The sequence below is a fragment of the Enoplosus armatus genome, chromosome 13 (genome assembly GCF_043641665.1).
Source record: "Enoplosus armatus isolate fEnoArm2 chromosome 13, fEnoArm2.hap1, whole genome shotgun sequence".
In the NCBI taxonomy this organism is placed as follows: Eukaryota; Metazoa; Chordata; class Actinopteri; order Centrarchiformes; family Enoplosidae; genus Enoplosus; species Enoplosus armatus.
In genome coordinates this window covers 12,380,213-12,400,115 of record NC_092192.1, presented here as the reverse complement: position 1 = coordinate 12,400,115, position 19,903 = coordinate 12,380,213, and the positions used below count along the sequence as shown (strand labels likewise).

General features: G+C 41.3%; 2 protein-coding genes across 2 annotated transcripts; both read right to left on the bottom strand.

The window, feature by feature from the left end:
* Positions 1-3,375: 3,375 nt before the first annotated feature.
* Positions 3,376-7,204, bottom strand: sod1 (superoxide dismutase 1, soluble). Its single transcript, XM_070918054.1, has 5 exons — positions 7,075-7,204; positions 4,977-5,073; positions 4,733-4,802; positions 4,009-4,126; positions 3,376-3,774 (listed from the first exon to the last, which is right to left on the bottom strand). Exons 1-5 carry the CDS (start codon positions 7,144-7,146, stop codon positions 3,667-3,669), a joined length of 465 nt encoding a protein of 154 aa, XP_070774155.1. The 5' UTR covers positions 7,147-7,204; the 3' UTR covers positions 3,376-3,666.
* Positions 7,205-10,655: 3,451 nt separating this feature from the next.
* LOC139295230 (SR-related and CTD-associated factor 4-like) lies at positions 10,656-19,248 on the bottom strand. The gene is given in 20 exon segments (XM_070917372.1): positions 10,656-10,954; positions 10,956-11,713; positions 12,067-12,222; positions 13,007-13,160; positions 13,530-13,657; positions 13,820-13,976; positions 14,104-14,217; positions 14,407-14,507; positions 14,716-14,906; positions 15,060-15,133; positions 15,369-15,545; positions 15,792-15,876; positions 16,001-16,086; positions 16,210-16,386; positions 16,499-16,635; positions 16,828-16,954; positions 17,089-17,250; positions 17,350-17,394; positions 17,553-17,636; positions 19,133-19,248. Coding segments are annotated over 20 exon segments (3,141 nt in total). The 5' UTR covers positions 19,163-19,248; the 3' UTR covers positions 10,656-10,756.
* Between the last annotated feature and the right edge of the window lie 655 nt (positions 19,249-19,903).

Below are 19,903 nucleotides of genomic sequence, written 5' to 3'. Positions count from 1 at the left end.
ACACAGGTTGAAGCTGGGTGGGAACGTAGTATGTATAGCGTGCAGCTGTTAAACAAGTAAAAGCCTGCCGAGAGTGTTCAGCTGGAGTGCTGGGCCATACATCTACTCCTGCAGCCCTGGGGGGGGACGACAGGAGGCCACCTCCAGTGTGACCACACTGGTTATTGTCAGCAGTGCTTCGGGCTGAAAGCTGAATGCACATGGAAAAAAATGGAACGCAACCCTGTAAATGCTCACAGACAAAGCACAACTACTAACAGCAGCACACACACACACACACACACACACGCCAGTAAAGTGCTCTTTTCTCCACTTATGTAACTTGGTTGAAAAGAAGAACCTCCACCTCTGAGTCATCTTTCAGTGAACACCAGAGGGACAGTCCTACCACCTCATAGTGTGACTGTGTATATGTGGGTGTTGGATATCAGTTAATAGCAGGACATTTTCCCTATTCTTTTTAATATGATGCACGCATATGCACTCACTGCGACTAAGCAACAAAAGGACTGAACCCTGTAAGACTGGTTTACCGGTACTATTGGAAGGAACATGCACAGCTACTGCGTCAAAACCCTGAAGCAATGGCTATTAAAGGAAGATTACACCTTAAGCATTACCTTTCACCTGAAAGTGTCTTGTTGACATGCAGCGACAGTTAAGCTCCAAGCCTTACATAACTTGTCTGTTTTGGGTTAGCTCATTCTAGGGTTCAACTGAATTTGAAGATGAAGGCGAAGACATTTTTGTTGGTATGATTCTGTTAACATTTAAAAAGTGTTTTCTTGGATATGAGGCACCATTACCAGAGTTACTTTTTTAAATCTTGTGTGGAATCTCAGCTTAACAGTTTTCATATGTGACCATGTGGACCAAGTACAAATTAAAACTCCAACAATCCAACAAAGTCCATCATATACATCATATCTGAGAGAGAAAATAGGGATATGCTGATTATTCATAAAAGTCCAATAATATATTGACATACGACTTTTCACATGATCCTTCTCATTCTACTCTATTCTTTTCTATGCTTTTATACTAAGCTTTGTCGGACTCTCCTGCTGTCACGGCCTCTCTCCCTCACTGTCAGGAGCATTGGTAGTCTCTATTATTCATTACCTCCACTCCCTGGCTATTTATACCAGCTTTTACAGTCAGTCTGTCTTTCCGCTCTGCTGGCTGCATCTGTCTACACTAATACAGATATTTCAACCTGTATATGCAGTTTTGGGCTGCCTATGAGTCCTTGGCCTGAAACTGAATTGCTCTATTGTAAAAGGCTACACTTTCCTCTATAATGATACTGATGATATTGCAATTACCCTTGCCACCACTAATGACCCTGATGAAAACTGTAAAACCACTGGTGGATTTTACTAAAAAAAACAACTGCAGATGGTAATTTCACTAATGAAATAAATGCTTATGGTTCCCTAATTTTTATTTAGCCCTGCCACCAATTCTGCTGCCTGACTGCCTTCAAAGCTGAAATCTAAGAGCAGTAGATTATCTACTGGGCAAGAGACACTTCTCATATGCCAATAGATTTCCACATCTTGCTACGTAGGCTATATGATTATTCCACCGCACATTTTCAGAGCTAAACATGTCATGTATGAATTTAAACCATGCACACTCTGCAGCTTGCCTCTGGATTGCTCCCTGGGGTATTAACTCCATTGAAGGGCCTCCAATATCTCATTACACCAGGAGAAGAGCAGAGAGTGCCAAGTCACTTCACATGGGAGCATCCGCCATTCCCATGAAAAGGGAAAGGCTTTTAGAGCATGCAATTTCAGCAGCCATGTGCCGACTTTCTGTAGGCAGGGATGTGTATGAGAGTGTGTCCATGTGTGTAACTGTGTGTGTTGACCAGTGCAGGGCACAGCTGTTCAGTTTCATATTATGGATGAAGAATTGAATGAAAAATGTATTTCCAATCACAAACTGGTATCTATATTTTAGTAGGCCTGCCTGAGATGTTCATGAAATTTAATGTTTTTATGTATGTGCAACAACAATTAAGAATTTAAAGGAAAATTTTTTTTTCCAGTGCAGCATAATAACGGTTGCGTGTCTATGATGAGAAACAATTTGTGGACATTTCCAGCTACTGGTATGCACAGCTACACTCCCACAATGTAAAAATGTGCAAACAGCCAAGAGAGCATTTTTTTTTTTTTAAACGTGATGAGCCTGATGATGATCAAATCCATCTGTGATGGAGTATCAGACCTGTATTTGTTTCAATTTGAGTTATGAAGAGTAGCAACGCCCTCTAGAGGATGACTCAGCATAATACACAAACCAGATAAAAGCCGATAAAAAAAATCAAAGTTTTGCTGTCAGGAAAATCCTGAGAATCCAGGGCTTACCCTGACCTCTAAAACTTACTTGTTCATGTTCGTATATATATAAAATGTACTATTCCTCTGAGATCTTAATTTAAAAGAATGTGCCTCTTTCAACACATTAACCATTTCTTTGTGGCCTGGCATGTCTGTCAGTTGAAGCCTCAGGTGACCACACATGAACCCAGATATCTGCCATACTTGATAAATATCCGTTGTAAAATTGTACATTAAGCAAGTACAACAGAAACATTTACATTGTTTGTGGCACATAAGTTTTACATTGTTTTTGTTAATCACCTGTGTTCAATTAATTTATCTAGAACTTCAAATGTGTTGCTCTCCATCGTATGTGTTACTTAAATGAGCCACACACACACACACGCGTATCTTTACTAAATGTAGCTATAGAAACCAAACAGGCATAGTTTAACTAGCAATCAGCCGACACACGGAGGTATTTATTGACCATTGACGACGTTAGCTTTGGTGACCGCACACACAGGACCGGCCTCTCAACTCCAGGTGATATCAGAATATACCGGTGACAAGCTAGCAGCTCAGGATATACAACATGTACATTTAGCCGAATTATGACTTACCTGAAATAGCATTCCTCCCGTTTCGGCGGATGCTATCCCCGCCTCCAGCTAACGTGTCCGGAACCGGTGTTACAAAAAATTCTGTGACCCGTCAGATTCTGTGACCCGAGATCCTTTAGCAAGTACTGACAGGTGGGTTGCTTTAACGATGGCCGGATTAACCCGTTTGGGGGACCTGGGCAAAAATTCGATGCCTCAAAGTTCCCATCAGTTACAATGCACACAGCTCACTATAGCTGGCAGCTTCATTGCATTTAACAATAAACTTACTGACAAGTCAACTGGTGGGGCCATCATTAGTGTTACTAGTTACACCTGTGTTTATAGAGACAAAATGTCCACTGTGACAAAAGGTCTATTATTCAAGCTCAAATGCTAGACTTTTGTCAAAAACAAATTCCAGTTACACACACACACGATTCAGATGAACGGACAATTTATTGATTAACTCTGTAAATTGCATACATCTGCTTATTACTTGTGCGTTATCAATTCTTTGGGACCAAAAACTAGTCAGCAGACATATAAACCCATTCATACAATTGTCATGAAGAACGAACAGGGCAAAGCATGGCTCATCTACTCACTTGCCTAGACAATAAAAAGCCAGAGTATTGAAAAGGACAAACTGTCACATCAAGTAGCTAGGTTGGTCTTATTAAGTGCTGTGGGGAAAAGTTGTTTCCAGTGCTCCATGTCTAGCAGATCATTTACTGGGCGATGCCAATGACTCCACAGGCCAGACGTCCACCGGCATTGCCCGTCTTTAGACTCTCATCATTGCCTCCTTTTCCCAGGTCATCGGCCTTCTCGTGGACCTAAAACGCAGGACAGAAAGAAGGGTTTTCATTAGAAGTTTATAGCCGAAAAGCTCAATTCCAGTCAGTAAGGTACAATATACTGCAGGTTTTTGTTCTTCCCACACACCATATGAGCCACACCTGGGGTCTGTCTCATAAAGCCAAGATGAACAACTTAAGGCAAAAACGTACTAGTCTCACAAACATTGTTGACTGGAAGTGAAATGAAAAATGACAGGCACTTTTCCTTACCACCATAGTTCTGCCAATGATTGAGTAGGGGCCAGTGAGGGTGAGCATCTTGTCCGTGATATATATCTTGGCGACATTATCTGCTCCTGCAGTCACATTCCCCAGGTCTCCAACATGCCTATTTCCATTAAAAACATTTACTTGCATTAAACCCATCTCAACACAGACAGCATACTTGGGACTTGCTACTCTAATCATAAAGTTGGTCACAAAAAGCAAAGCTGATATTTTAACACACACTTGTATGAATAATCTCAACTGACAGCTTTTACTAAAGAAAGTATTGGACCAGAACACCCTACCAAAAAAAAAACACTTTCCCCATGATTACTCCTGTACCTCAACAGTTGCCATCTAACAAACAAAAAGGCAAATCAATGCTAGTTCTGCCTGATCTGTTCAATCAAACATAAATCATTGCAACTTCCAGCACAATGAATGCAAAGTTATCCTACTATAAAAACACCTATACAAGAACAGGTCTTTTTTCATTCAGTTATTGATCAAATATGAACCTTTCAAAAAAATTATACAATCATGATTTAAAGATCAATTTTAAATTTAATGTGAGGGAGCTTTAAATCTATTACTAAATCTATGCATCTATGGATTCTGATAACTTAAGTATTTGCATCAACTGTTATTACAATGGCCATTACCAGGCACAATGATTTGCCAAACGTTGTAATGGCTCACAACTACTTTTCCCTCAGACTGGACTCACCTATCTGCATCATTAGGACCAGCATGATTCTTGCCGTGGGGATTGAAGTGTGGGCCTGCACTGATGCACCCTGGGGAAGAGAAATAAAAACAAAGCAAAAAAAAAAAAAAATCATCTTTATCCTGAAACACTTCAGAATCAGTCCAAGTGTAGGAAAGCTAAAACCAGGTAATGCAGTAAAATTAAATAAAAGTCCTGCAATTTCAGAAACCTGATAGATTAACAAGTATTGTCTGATGCTCACCGTTTGTATTGTCTCCAAAAGCATGGACATGGAAACCATGCTCACCAGGGGTAAGGCCTTTGATTTCTCCTGTCAGCTTCACAGGGGCTGAATCACTCTAACAGATCAGAATAACACAATTTACCAGGGGAATACAAAGACACAATAGAGCTGTCAAAGCCAGGTGGCTAGGAGGACTTGAAGCTGAAGTAAACAAAACAATGATTTTTTTTTCTCTCATTTGCATTCCCCAGGCAGTCATTCTGTTAATAACCCAACAGCAAATATAAAAAGGAAAATGTGAAAGAAAGTTGTACAACTTGTATTTCATTGATGAACACAATAGACATCAATCAACAAAAAGCCAGTCATAATTTCTAATACAAAAAAATACTCAAATAACTATTAAAAAAACTAATATTTCTATAACAGACATTTTACATTTAGACATTTGGGTCTTAATATTTTGACTTCATCTACTTGATTGTTCCTGTCCACGTTTGATGGACAGCAGGCACTGTTGTTATGGTATTGAAGGGTAAGGACCACACCATCATCTAAACAGATCTAAGTGACATTTGCAGGTACATTTACATGCTGTTCAATATGCTGCAGCTGAGCAGCTAATTATCTATCTAACCTGCAAACTAATGTTAGCAGTGCACCTTTTCCCAGTACGTTTGTTTGGTTGCTTGTTCAACAAGCTAAGATGCAGGACAAGATATGTGTTCATGATTTGCAAGTTAGATAACGAGGCTTTGACAGGAAAGCTAATGGTGCAGTTGTTCAAAGTCTGGCTACTGTGTTGTGTAGCAGGCTGCTGTCTGGTCCAATGCATCAGTCTGCTCTGCCTATGATAGAACGCTTACCTTACTGCTATATGCAAAATTTGACTGGCTGTATCGAAAGAAATCCCTCTACGTAGACTGGTAATTGGACGGTATTCTGTTGAATTAATGCAAAACTAGAGAGCTCATATACATTTCTCACTTTTGGTTTAAGATTTTTTCCTTGAAGGAAAACACAAGATACGTGATTCAAAGAGCAGATATGTATATGCTGTAGCAGACAAAATTTAATTTAATTTCTGTTGGACTTGAACTCTGAAATAAGGTTTTGAGTTCATAGCTTTGCAATAGTAAGATAATGTACAATGTGTCTGCTTTTATGGGATGCTTCATGATATTCAGTCCAAAACTATATTTAGCCCAGTGGTCAGATCATCATGGATGGTATGGGACCTTAAACTGTCAATGCAATCAGCTGCCGTTGTCTTTGGTAGTCAATGCTGCGTATCCTCGATGACACATCCTTGCCCAGTGCACTACACCCTTATCAACAAGGCCAAATACTCGGAGTAAAGGCAACCAGAACGAGCGCAGGCAGTGACTCAGCAAAAATGTAATTAGTGGGCCAGCGTTTACTCTTGTTTTGTCTACCATTAATAATGCAGCTTTTGACTGCAACTAGGTTTTCTGCAAAGCAGCTACAAACAGAAGTGTTCTCTGACTTGGTGTGGTTCAGCTGAACACATCAGACTGACATTGCAAACGTTGAATTTATGCAACAGACGTTTATACTACACGTGTTGTTGATCATTAACAAATCGCAGGCCTTAAACGTTCAAAGGTTGTGGGTTTCATGACAAGCCGATGTTTTGGGCTGTTACATTTACTAGGTAATCACGATGAGGTTCACATAAGCAGCCGACTTTGAATAAAAAGTGCCAAATAGCAGTTATTGGCTGTATGCGCACTTAACACTAACGTTAATTGATGTTTTGCAACGTGCAAGATAACGTTAATTTGCATTGAATAAATACGCACATCGTTAGATATAGCGTTAGGCAATTTATGCAAATCAGCGCGGGCTTGCTAAATCTGACCATGTTCGATGCCTTGTCATTCATACGTAACATGTAGTTAGCTAACAAACGTTAGCTAGGTCTCTCCTGAAAAGCGGTCTAACCGGGCTACTGGCTAGTGAATGGAGAACTTGGCTAGCCTAGCATTCGGGCGCTAACGCTCCCTGGAAGAGGCAGGTCAAATCTCCGGGTAGTTTCATTAAAATAACTAACAAGATATTATTATTCCCCTGAAAGCAATGTAGCACGCCTTACCTCCTGATCAAAATAAACGGTCCCGGTGGTCTCCCCAGCTCCTTTCAACACACACACAGCTTTAATCACCATCTTCGCAGTAGTTTCAAGGGAAGTTTCTGTCGTTCTTGCTAGAGACAACCAACCGACACAAGTGCTTGATGGGCGGGCCTATTATACAGGTAGCCAATCAGAGTAAAAAACAATCATAAAGACAGATTTGATTGGTCACAAAGGTGATGAGCAGTCCATTAAGAAGGTGAACAAATCCTCAACTGTCAATTAGTATGTCAAAAAAAGAAGCATTGTCCACAACCATCACAAGTTTTTACCCAACAATGTTAAAATATTTATAGAAATTAGAAATATTAATTTGTAAGAAGGCATTACATTGTAGTTAAAATTATTACAAAATGTATCGCTTCCATCTTAATTTATGTCAGTAGTATCAATCAATAGCCTAGTATTTCCATCTTTTCTACACTGTCAGGCTATATTGCTGGTAGTTATGCCACACAAAAAACAAATATCACATATTAGATGTTCCTGCAAACCCATGGTTTATTCAATATTCATCCATGTTGCATATAAAGTAACTAAGCTGGGTGGCAATTCTATCAATCAGCCTCATACAGTCAGAGTTTAAGCCACCTATAGCCGGTAAACATGACTGAATTTTGCATGACTAAACTATATGCTGATCAGTACAGCATTTATACAAAGCTAATTTGAAGCCCTTATGACTGGTCTTTTACATGAAGATGAACATTTGAGGAGGAAGAATTGTGTGGGCTGCAAATAGTCTGTTGGTGAGACCTAAACTTAACAAATAATAAAAACATCTTACCTGTTTTATTCTTCACTGTGGGTAGTAAAGGGTCAGCCCGTAAGCATTAGGCGTTAAAACAGACAATTATATCACATATGTGGAAGATAATTTTGACTATCTTTATCTTTCAACATCTGACTAACCGTTTGTTAAGCACAGAACATGATAAGAAAAAAGGAAAATGTTTTGGTACAAAAATAGTTTATTAAAAACAATTTCCTATGGCTGAAATATTGAAGATTTTATGTCCATGTCTTTTTGTATTTTTAACAAATCATAGAAACATCTGTCAACTTTCAAACCAGTAGGAGTTAAAAAACGTTAAAGCAAAGGGCCTCTGTTGCTCCTTCAAAGTCCATTTGTTTCTCTCGGATAAACGAATCACAGATCATAAACAACAATTACCATTACACATTTGAATCGTCAGTGATACAAGCATATTTACAGCAGTGTGTCCCAAGCAACACTCTTCATTTCATCACTTTAGTTTTGCCCTTAGTGCCTCTGTGTTAAGAATCTTCAAGAACTGAGAGGTTGGCTTGCAGAATCTGGGCTTCAAATGTTAACAACTTAATCAATATCAGACAGTGAAAGCTGTGTTCACTGAAGACAAAAAAATAATTCCGGTACAGGGATACATTTTGTATTTTCATGTGGCCAAAACATACTCATATCCCAGTTTGACTGACGTGCAGGAGATAAAATTTAAAAAAAATAAAAATAAAAAATAAACTTTTGTCTGATCCAAGAGATTGCACCCTTCCTTCCATACACACAGGAAAAAGAAAAGACTGCCATAAACAAAGCTTATGGAGTCTGCCTGCTAACTGGTGTTTATACACAATGGTCAAAAATCCAAGCTGGCACCTGAATTGTTGCACATTTTTTTGCCGAGTACAATACTTTTAAAATAAACTGGTGTTGGATACTCCTCGGTTGAATCTATCAAATGTTCTACTTTATTTATCTAACTGAAAAAAAATATATATACACATTTAGGCATGGGTGAGAAATTTAGATGGCAGAAAAAAATGCAAAGTCCTAAAATTTCCAATGGAGAATTGAAATATCATGAGGGGTTTTTCCCCAGCAGTTTTTGAACAGCTGTTGCTGAGCTTGGTATAAGTCAAATGTTTTTGCAAATGGACCTAGTCTATGCATACCCATACCTCTATGTCTAGATCACTCAAAACATCTGAAACAAAACAATTATGTATCATCAAATTTCTTTACTTCCTAAATATTCCAAGGGAGATATACCGCAATCTTAATTGCTGTGCATGTTAAGTTGAAATGTCTTATCTAAAATGCCTTTCGGCCCAACAGCCCCCATCTGTTAAGCAAAAGAAATTTGTTTGCCACTGTTAAAGTTTAAGTCGTTGGTTTTGAGCCCCTACAATGGTTTGTGTTTATCCAATATTTTTGTAACCAAACAAAATGATTATACACACACACACAAAGAATTAAAATATTTCCATAACAACTTTGCTATAAAGTGACATCTGGATAAGTAGAGTATGATCAAAGAATGTGAGGTATTGATTCCCTAAATAATATTAGAATGACAGGAGTGTTTTTTCACAAGGAATTAGGTGTAATTCCTGTAATCAGTAAAATATGACTACCAAGTTAGATTCAGAGAATAAGCTCAGCTTCTAATCAGTCCTATGTTTGTAAGAGTGTCAGTACTAGTGGAATACATACTTTTGTATTGTATTGTATTATGTATTGAGAGTGGAATCTTTTAAGGACATTGGGTATTGGCCAGTAAATGTGCATATGTACTGATTCATTAGTTACTGCACCAAGTGTTTGGCAGAATGAAGACAATACTCCTCTTTAAGTATGGTTCACACTATTTGTGGGAGTAAAGTACCAGGCCAGATTCTCAGTGTAATTTCCCTACTTTGTACTTTTTTTTAATGACATGCCCTTCTCCATTCAAACACCTACAAGTAACTTGATTGGATTTTAAGGCCACCATAGTCCTTTCAAAGCTGTGCCTTACTGGCTGTGATATTGCAATGAGGAGCTGAAACACAAGATATGAGATGAAAACAACAAAGAAAAATAAATGGCGCCTCTATCATTATATAGTTGTTTGAGAAGATATTCAGTGTTTGACATGACATTTTGGCAAATTTTAAAAAATATTTTATAATGAACATATTTACCTTGTTGAGGAGTGCCTGCTATCACACATATAAGGCTATGAAGTAAAACAAAATGTGTGTCATAGAAATAATTAGTTTCCTCCGTCTGCACACCAACTTCAGTAAAAACATAAAAGCTAAGCTCAAATCAACCTCAGATGGACAGAGCTCATATTAAAAGTTAACATGCAAGCACTCCGTTCATTCTTACAACTTACAGCAGGGAGCCAATACTTAACTGCAGCCATTTTTCCAAACTGATTTTCAAGTGGTCATGTGTTTGGAGACACAGTTGCAGAGCCAAATTTGCCATTAAGTCTGACAACAACCATTTTCATACGTTTGACAACACGTGTGTGAGATTTTTGTTTTCAAGAAATGTGTTACGGCCCAGAAACTGTCACTTACCAACTGACAAACTGTGACTAGTTAGAACTGATCTGCCAGGAGTTGAGGCTGGTTATCATAGTGAAAAACACAATTTTTATCTTTCAGTGGTTCACAGCAGTCTATGGCTGAAGGAGCAGTGAGCCAGTCTATGATGCTGCTTCCTGTTTTGTTTCTGTGGGCTCACTTTGAGCTAAAGGTAAAGGCTCAGAGGGCATCAGCTCTTCTGCGGCAGTAGTTACCTCTGGGGGCGGAGCTAAAAGTTCAGATTCTGCCTTCTTTTCAGAAGCTTCCTCGCTTGGTTCTTTACTGGTTTCCATGGTGACCACAGGAGTCAAACAAGGTTGCTCTGTGCTGTTAGAGGTCCGAAGTTTGTCCATGTTTTCCAGTTCGGCCAATCGATCATCCCTGTCCCACCGCGTGGTCCTCTCTCGGCGTTCTGACCGCCTTGGCCTGTCCCCTTCTTTTCCTTCAGCTCCTCTCCCTCTTTCTCGACTCCCTCCTTCTCCCCTTCCTCTTTCTCCTCCCTCCCCCCTTCCTCGCTCCCTCTCCCCATCGTCACCCCTCCCTCGTTCTCTGTCGCTATCCTGGCTACTTCTCCTCTCCCTCCAGTCCCGTCTGTCTCGATCCCGATCGCGGTCTCTATCCCGATCACGGTCTCTCTCCCATCCTCCTCCCCGGTGATCGGCCCCGTCTTCCTGCCAGCCTCCGAGCCTGTCCCTCCCATCCATTCTATCACCACCTCCTCCCCTCCCTCCATCACCAAATGGACGCCTTCCACCTCCAAAACCTCTGTCCCTCTCTCTCTCCCTGTCTCGATCCCAGTCTCTGTCTCTCTCTGGCTCTCGGTCCCTGAATCCAGGCCTGTCTCCCCTGAATGATCTGCCATCCATTTCTTCCGGCCCCTCCAGGCCACGAGGACCCCCTGGTCTGATAAAAGGAGGAGGAAGACCTTGAGGAGGCGGGCCATGCCCATGTGGAGGGAAAGGAGCCCTCATATTGTGGGGAGGGAGCATCCCAAAGCCTCCTTTAGGTGGAGGGGGATCATGGTGCATCATTTGAGGGTGTGGCCCTCTGGGCATCATCTGTGGGGGCATAGGTGGCATGTTAGGGTGAGGGGGACGTGGCCCGTGGGGTGGAGGGAAACGCTGCATGTGTGGTGGTGGGGGAACAGGAGGACGCTGGAGTGGGATTATACCGGGCCGGGCGCCAAGCAGACCACCAGAAGGGGGTTGGATGTTTCCTGGAGGACCACCTGGGAGAGAACCTGGAGGTCCACCTACCTGGTTACCTGATGGGAAAACAAATACAAAATGCAGCTTTAATTTTAACTCAACTTTTCTAACTGTCCAAAAGCACCAAGTTGAGAAGCACTAACCCACAAATGCTGGTACTGTATTTTCACTTGATAAATACAAATGAATCACAGTCAAACTTGTCATCATTTAAATTTCTGCCTATCAACCAATCGAGAGACTGTTAAAGCACTATACTGTATCTAATGATAAAATCTTGTCCAGAACCCCTCACACATTTTTTAAGAGATTAGATCCCCCCAGTTTTAATGGGTACAATGGGTACAATGGGTAGAGCACAATGACAAACAGCAAACCACTTTGGTGAAAAGTCCAAAGACAAACTCACCCATAGGCCCCATCTGGTTGTTGAAGATGTTGGGCCCCTCCAGGACCTCGTCATTTTTCCTGTTGCCCAGACCTGCTGGGTCCAGATGTGGGTCTTCAACTCCACCCTTGGAAGGAGGTGGTAGACCTAGAGGCATGGCACCTGGAGGAGGAAAACCTGGGAGAAGAGGGGTGAGAGGAGTTAGAGGTGCTTTCACAGCAGATGATTCGGTTCAAGCGAACGCATTTGCCTGTTTGGTTCAGTTTGTTGACAACAAAAAGGACCAACCACAGGACTTCATGAGAGATGTATGATTTTAGCATATATCAAACATTAAATTATTAAATCAATCCGCTCAAGGAGGCAATCTTATAAGCGTCATTTAGATTTATGCAAGATCGCTTGGTAACTATAGTAATGCATATGCATGTTAGCACATGAGCGAGGGGATTTTCCATTATCAATCAGAGTGAAAAGGAGATAAAACAGCGGCGTGTTGTGCTTGTGTTGTAGTCTATGTATTTTTGCAGGTTCTTATTAAAAAGTGTGCAAAACTTAGCGACCACACTAACTATCCCCTTTAATATTAGACGCCTCTATTTTGTCCTGTTTCAACCTTTTCATCGTTTCTCTTGACGATTATTTCTTCATGAGCTCTTTGTGACACCAGAGAACATAAATAAACACAATATGGAGCAGTAAAGTACTGCATGTCTTGCACTTGTCACAGGAATTTGATTTCCACAAGTGGACAGTCACTATATCTGCCCAATGAATGATGACGCCTTTCACAGCTCTTGGGTCTGTTTGTCATAAGCCAGTGTGAATACAAACTAAACGGCAACAATCATTTGGACCAAATGAAGTGAACTATAGGTGCTAAATTGACCATCATTCGAGAGTGGGAAACTGAATGAAAGCCAGTGAGAAATGGTTTGATGGCAGCTGTAGGAGGTGCTACCTGGAGGCATCTGCATGGGGTTGAAGCCAGGTCTGATGAAAGGAGGAGGGGGGACGCCTGGGGGGAAGGAAGGCGGAGGCATGCCTATGGGACCAGGGAAGACGGGAGGCTGGAGAGAACCCACACCAACCATTGGCTGCTGCATTGGAGGGATCTGAGAACATTTACAGGGATTTATTGGAGATGTCAAATGAGAAAGTTATTTGTTATACCCCCCAGTGACACTCACACACAGGAGTTAAGAAGCTTCATCAAACAATTACAATAAAAAACATCTTATCTAAGCTTCCTCATCTATCTTACTGTAGGTATGGACCAGGTGTCACACCAGCATGTCATATCATTTTAAATGGTGCCTCCATACTAACCATTAACAGATGTATTGAACAGCAGGCTCATACTCTTAATCAAAACAACTTTCAGAATGATATTTCTCCCCCTACATTTTCTTTTATAAAAACGTTAGATCAACACATCTCTAATGCTGAGAGTTTAAAATAATGGTGACATCGCTCTTGTTTACCTGTACGGGAGGAGCAGCTGCAGCAGCCAAAGGTAGAACTTGTGTCTCTTCAGGCTGCTGTGGTTCTGAACGGCCGTTGTGGGTGAGCTCCTCCGAAAGGTCAAGAGACTTCCTCACTCCACTCCACTCTGAAAAAGAGAAGGCACAATTTACTCATTAAAAAGCAGACTGGTCAACACACTATAATACACAATAATGCAATTTGTTTCCGAAGCACATTTGAATAAAAGCACATTTCAAAATGATAATTTGTTCGTATGATTTCCTAATGTGTCTGTCAGAGTTTTTACCTGGTGATAAGGTGTCTATATCCAGTATTCCTCCTTCTTTTAACTCCTCCAACTGAGCCTCTCTGATTTTAGACCATGGTATGTAGGTGACACCCAGCTCCACGTCCCAGTACTGTTTAAACTCAGCCTTTATGCCCTTGTTCAAAGCCCAAGCAATCTGGCAAGAAATTAAGAAAAAAAAACTCTTGATTCAGTTAGAAAATTCTCAGTTTTCACTTTGATTTGCTTTTTTTTTTTTTTCGTTTAGCAGTGCTTTACAGAGCAGCTATCTGTTGCTCACTCACCTTGATGGCTTTCTGGTTAACTTTGTGAGTTCCTCTACTAAGCTTTTGTAGAGCCCTGAAGGCATCTTGCCTATGTATCATGACAATATAGGCACAGCCACGTGGAGGGATCATCTTAATAAGAGAGGAGGACAAACAGAAAGGTGAGGAATAAACAGGGACAATTTTACAAGGATAAATAAACTATATGGTGATCAAAAGACACAAATAGCAGTAATTTTCGTTTTTGCAAATGTCACTGTTACAAACACAGGACGTGGTCACAGTTTGATCAATGGAACTGATCTATACAAGTCCACTTACATTGATGGACTCTATCTGCCCAAACTCCTCAAGTAAACAGGCAACATCTTGCTGTTGTGTCCTCTTGTCCAACTGGCCCACCCAGAGAGTTGTACTGCAAACTGAAAAGGAGAAAGAACTTAGAAATGCCAAAATATATGCAATACTTGGAATCAAGGGAGGAAAATTATTTGAAAAACTCAGTGACGTCGTCCAAAGACAAACATTTTGTGAAACTACTAAAAACCATACTGCGCACACCTAACAGATCATTTCAGGTCCATGTCTATCTACTTAAATAAATATGACCATAAATAGATTATGACTCACTGCTTAGCGTCTCGCTCTTGGGTGGCGGAAGGCCTTTCTGCCGTCGCTCCCTGTCTTTCTCCCTATCCCTGCGCTCCTGCGAGCGAGAGCGTGGGGAATGGTGACGTCTGTCTCTGGAGCGCGAGCGGGATCGCCTGTGCCTGGAACGCCGTGTACGGGAATTCGACCGTGACCTCCTCCGCTTTGGAGACCTGGAGAAGAAAAACAGAAAACAAATTGAAACTTGTGATATATTCACCATAAGTAAGCACTGAGCAGCTTACCCGCATAAAACCCAATAAAATGTTTAAGAACAAAAAGCAGCGCTGAGACGGAACACATCACATCCCATTTCAGATGCTTACCTAGAGCCTGAGTGTGACCGTCGACCATGTCTGCCATCCCTCATAGATGAACGGTCCATATCCATAGACAAATCCTGATATGGTATGGACAAGACATGATTATGATTTGATACAAACTATTATACTTTCAAATTATCTCAGTAGTCTCCACCTCGGCTAAGCATAAACATGAATTTTTTTTCCATTTTCCACATTTCAGGCATAAGATTTCAATTTTAATGCACATATACAAATTTACTTTACCAACTGAATTTACCCTAAAATGGCTTGTTAGATTTTTCATGTCCTCTGTACTATTGTTAAGTTTACCTGTTGTTGCTGGGCTGCACTGTGGGGAGGGTATAGCCCTGGGAAGCCTGGAGGCCCAGCAGAACCAGGGAGGGGCTGCCCTGGCAAAGCATGCCCCATAGGAGGCATCATAACTGGGAAGCTTTGTCCTGGTGGTAAACCATAGGCCTGGAGCTGGCCATTAGGAGGGAGAGGAACCTGAGAAAGACAACTGGAATAAATATTGTGCACGTACAACAGGGTTTCCCCAAATATATAATTCATTTGACTGAAAAAAGATTTGTCTCTACCTTCATTTTATTTTCATATTTTTATATGCATTACTTATTTTTATAAAGGGGTAGTAGTAATAGTTGTAATATGAAATTTGATAGCATTTAAAACCACAGTTTAAAGTAATCCCTGCAGAAGCATTTTACAATTAAAAATGTTTGTACTCATTACCTGTTGTGAGAGGTCTTGTGACATGTTAATCATCGACGGTTTAAAGTGATCCATGTGTTGTAGGAAGGCTGGAGGCTGCTGCATACTGTGACAACAAAATACCCCATCAGCTTCACAGCTTTCAGTTCATTTAAAAAAAATCAATCACAGCTTCCCACTTCTTGGCATTACAGAGCTGCTGTAGTATATGTAATAAATCAAGGGCTTACAAGGAGGGCTGTGATGACATTTCATCCTTCTTTGTTTCTTCTCCAACTTCAGGTTCATCATCATAGTCAAAACGGTCTAGCAATGTCTAAGAGAGAGACAAGTAATGAATGTAAAAGTACACAAATTATGACTTTTTTTTAACATGGAAGAGCTTTAAAAGACCTCTGAGCTGTTGATGGGATATGAAATTACAAAAACGCACAGCCACCTTGTCAAAGGCTGTCTTCTGCTGGTTGGATTGGGTGGGCAGGGGAGGTTGCAGGGCGACCATGCCCAGGCCAGCGCTGACATTTTGAGCCTTTGTTTGAACGGTATGGACAGGAGGCTGAGAGTTGGTGTCCGGCTTCACTGGCTGCTGCTGAAAGTTCTGGAGCATCTGTTGAAGCTAAAAATGCCAGTGACCGAGAGTGAACAAAGAGTTATTAGTGAGGGTCAAAGAGATGTTCAAGCAAAATGACTGTGGTCAAAGCAAATGCCAGTCTAGTACACATACACACCTGCTGACCCTGGGAGGACTGGAAGAGCTGTGCCACAGCAGCAAAGGCATCAGAGGTTTGCAGCTGTGCAGCAGATGTCGTGGTGGAGTTTGCCGTTACCGCAGTAACTGGCTCTTTGGCTGGAGGTGGAGAAGAACCTGTGGGAAGAGGCAAAGCATCAACTTGTGTGTGAGCAGCACACAGATACCTTCAAACGCCAGCATCACGCACTGATACTTTAGCATATCAATATATATGTATATTAAAAAAGCACACTTAAAATGAAAAAACAATATCATGGACTTACAGTTATCACTACTTCCTCACGTGTACAAACAAACACAAATTACCTGGCTCATCTGTGCCTGTGTAGGGTACACTGCTAGAGCCAGCTGCCATGTCCAGGAGGGGCTGAATAACCTCAATCTTGAACACGCCATTCTTCTGCCACAGGTTCAACACCCGCACGATCTTACTCTACAGAGGAAAATAAGAAAGCAAGGAAATAGGTGAAGGAGAAGATATAACAGGAGGCTGATCCTTTAACTGCTATTTGGTACAATTTATGACTACAACGCAGTGAAATTTTCACCACCTCTTCCTGTTCTTACCCTGTCCTCTACTGGGCAAAGGCAGAGGTTCTCAAACGTTCCTGTAATGTTTTTGGTGAACCTTGGGCCAAACACGTCCTTGTCTGATCCAAACTGGTGTCTGGACTGCCTAACAATGGAATCCACCACATACAGGCCTGCTACCTTGTACTCAGGCTTACACTAAAGAGAGCAGAGGGAGAAATCAGATTTGAGTTTATTCATGTTTGGGTGAGGAGAAACTAGGTGGTGACTGAATTTAGAGTTTAGGGTTTGTCTCACCTTTTTGATAAACTTTTCCACAATCTGGACCACATGTTTGTAGAGCTGAGAAAGAGAGAGACAGAGAGAGAAGCAAGCGAGCATGTTATTATCTAGATATAGGTTGAAAAACTAAGGGATGTAATTTTAGAAATACAGAGAATATCGCTCAAATAGATACACAAGTGACTCTCAAAACGAAGGAATGCTGAACTCATTCTTACTTTCATAGCTTTGATGGCCGATTTGGTGATGGAGATCATCTTTGCCCGAGAGATTGGGGGCTTGGAGTCCATCAATGAGAATAACTATTAACAGAATAGATAACAGATGAGTGAGATGGGGAGAGTCATGAGAATGAAGTAAAATAACAAATAAAAAGACAGAGAAGACATGAGTTTTAGAGGTGATGGCAATCACTTCTATCACATTGCTTTTGAAGAGACACATTTACAGGACATGCTCTTTTGGTTGCCACTACTGATGATCTGAAATATGGCACTGTGATACGTTAAGTGGACTTTTTGACTCCCTCTTTGACTTTGGTAGTACAGTGTATTGTGCCGCAAAAACAGTGCATGCATGAAACCTTCCCTACTTCACTACTTTCATTTTCTATTTGCTAAAAACACCTCGAAACATGCAGTGCAGACACAAACTGGCATCTGATTTTGTCACATAGAATTTCCTCGGGTCTATGGGGACCTACCCACATTTTGACTGCTCTAAAGTGAGGATCCAAGAGGTCAACACACAGCAGCATAGCTCACATCAAACAGGATTAGAAATAAACCACATAGAGTTGACTGATGTCTGCTTCAGAGGAAGTTAAAGAGTCTTAGCCCATTGTTTTGCTTATCCTGATCTGAACTAGATGGTCCAGTGTCTGAAACTCATTTAGACATCACTAACGTGCACGCTTGGTCTTTTAATCTCTATTGGTATCTATTGACAGCATGTTGAAGTACACACTGGCTGTGATTTTAATCCACAAACAACGACTTTCTCTGTTTCTGTGCCAGACAGAAACTACTATTGAAAGTCCAAGTGGTTTCTCAAGAACCATCAGGAACTGCTCATAGCCCTGGGGGTTAATGATTTGGTGCAATAAACATGTATCAGTAGTAGCTACTTATGACATAATTACAGCTTTGCGTTTACCACCAAATTTTAGCAGGCCCCAGCCCTGGTAACTGTTACATTCAGGTGTTAAAAGAGGTATCAGCAGAAACACCAACAGATGACTTGACCTGTCTTTAGACTGGACTTCTAAGAGTCTCAACCATCAGCCCTCGGGCCTTACAGTAACTCAGTCTGACATCTTCCAAACAAACCGAGGCTGTGCATATCACGGAAGCTTTTACGAACTTTTGTTTGTAAGCTTGTTATTGTGTGACAATAACAACAGGAAAGGGTGTTTGCTCGTTGTGTGGTTTCTATTAGCATTGTTACCAACACCAATGTAAGTGGCCATGCTCCAACAAGCTAACATCAACGTTACTAACGTTATGCGAACTTTGTGCAAGGTTACTGGGGCCAACGTGGACTAGCTACCGCTGTGTTAGCTTGCTAGTTGGCAGAAAACTCTGTCATTTGCTTCAATAACAACATTACTTGCGCTGCAGGTGTAGCTATAGCACACACGCTAACTCGGTTAGCCCTAAGCCATGTAAGATGGACAGGTCCAGCTAGCTAGGCCCTCTGGTGGGTCCTGTCTTACTAGCTTCAGTGCATCACAGCACCATGATCAGCATCGCCAGACTCGGTGACTTCAGGGTCTCAGCGAGCCCTGAATGCAGCTTACCTCATGGTTAAAGGCGTTGACGGCATCCATTATTGCCCAAAGCTGCGAGCCTTACCCCTAACTCCCGATTCCCCGCTTACAGTGATGTTTATTCAAGGAAGGGTCGGTACAACATGTCCGCTCCCGGTAGCTAACGACAGTTAGCCTAGCATCAGTAGCTCTTGGGTCGGCGGGCACGGCAAAGCATGATGGGATTCAATTTTGTTGTTCTTGGTTTTGTCCACTGGGTGGCGGAGTGCTGCAGGGATTGAGGTGTCTATGAGGTACAGTACACACACACATAAGACTGCACTGCAATCTTGTATTCAGCCTTTTCCCTGACACCAACCTGTATTAAGATGCTGGAGTACTACATGACCCCAGATTAGACCATGAAACCAACAAAAGTTGAAGTGTTGCTTCCGCCTCGGTTCTCAAATTTAATACATTAAATGATGTGTGCCACATTTCCAATCCACTCTTTCCAAAGTAATCATTTAATAACTCCCTCACAGGACCCCTCTGCCCCCCGTTATCTTTATTTTAGAGGCTACTGGTAAACTCCTAGGACTAATCCACAAACTACCTGCTTTAAGTCAGAATTTCACTAAAGCAATAAATGCCTGGACACTGGAAAATGGCCATCGGTTCAAGTCAAGCAAGACTGCAGGCATGTCTTAATTTATAGGACTGACTGTATGTTCTTGCAGTACAAAATAAATCCAATAGATGGTGCTGTACTTTTTTGGTTCCATGTTTGGGTGTCTGGTGTCTAGAAAGCATGGTCCAGCA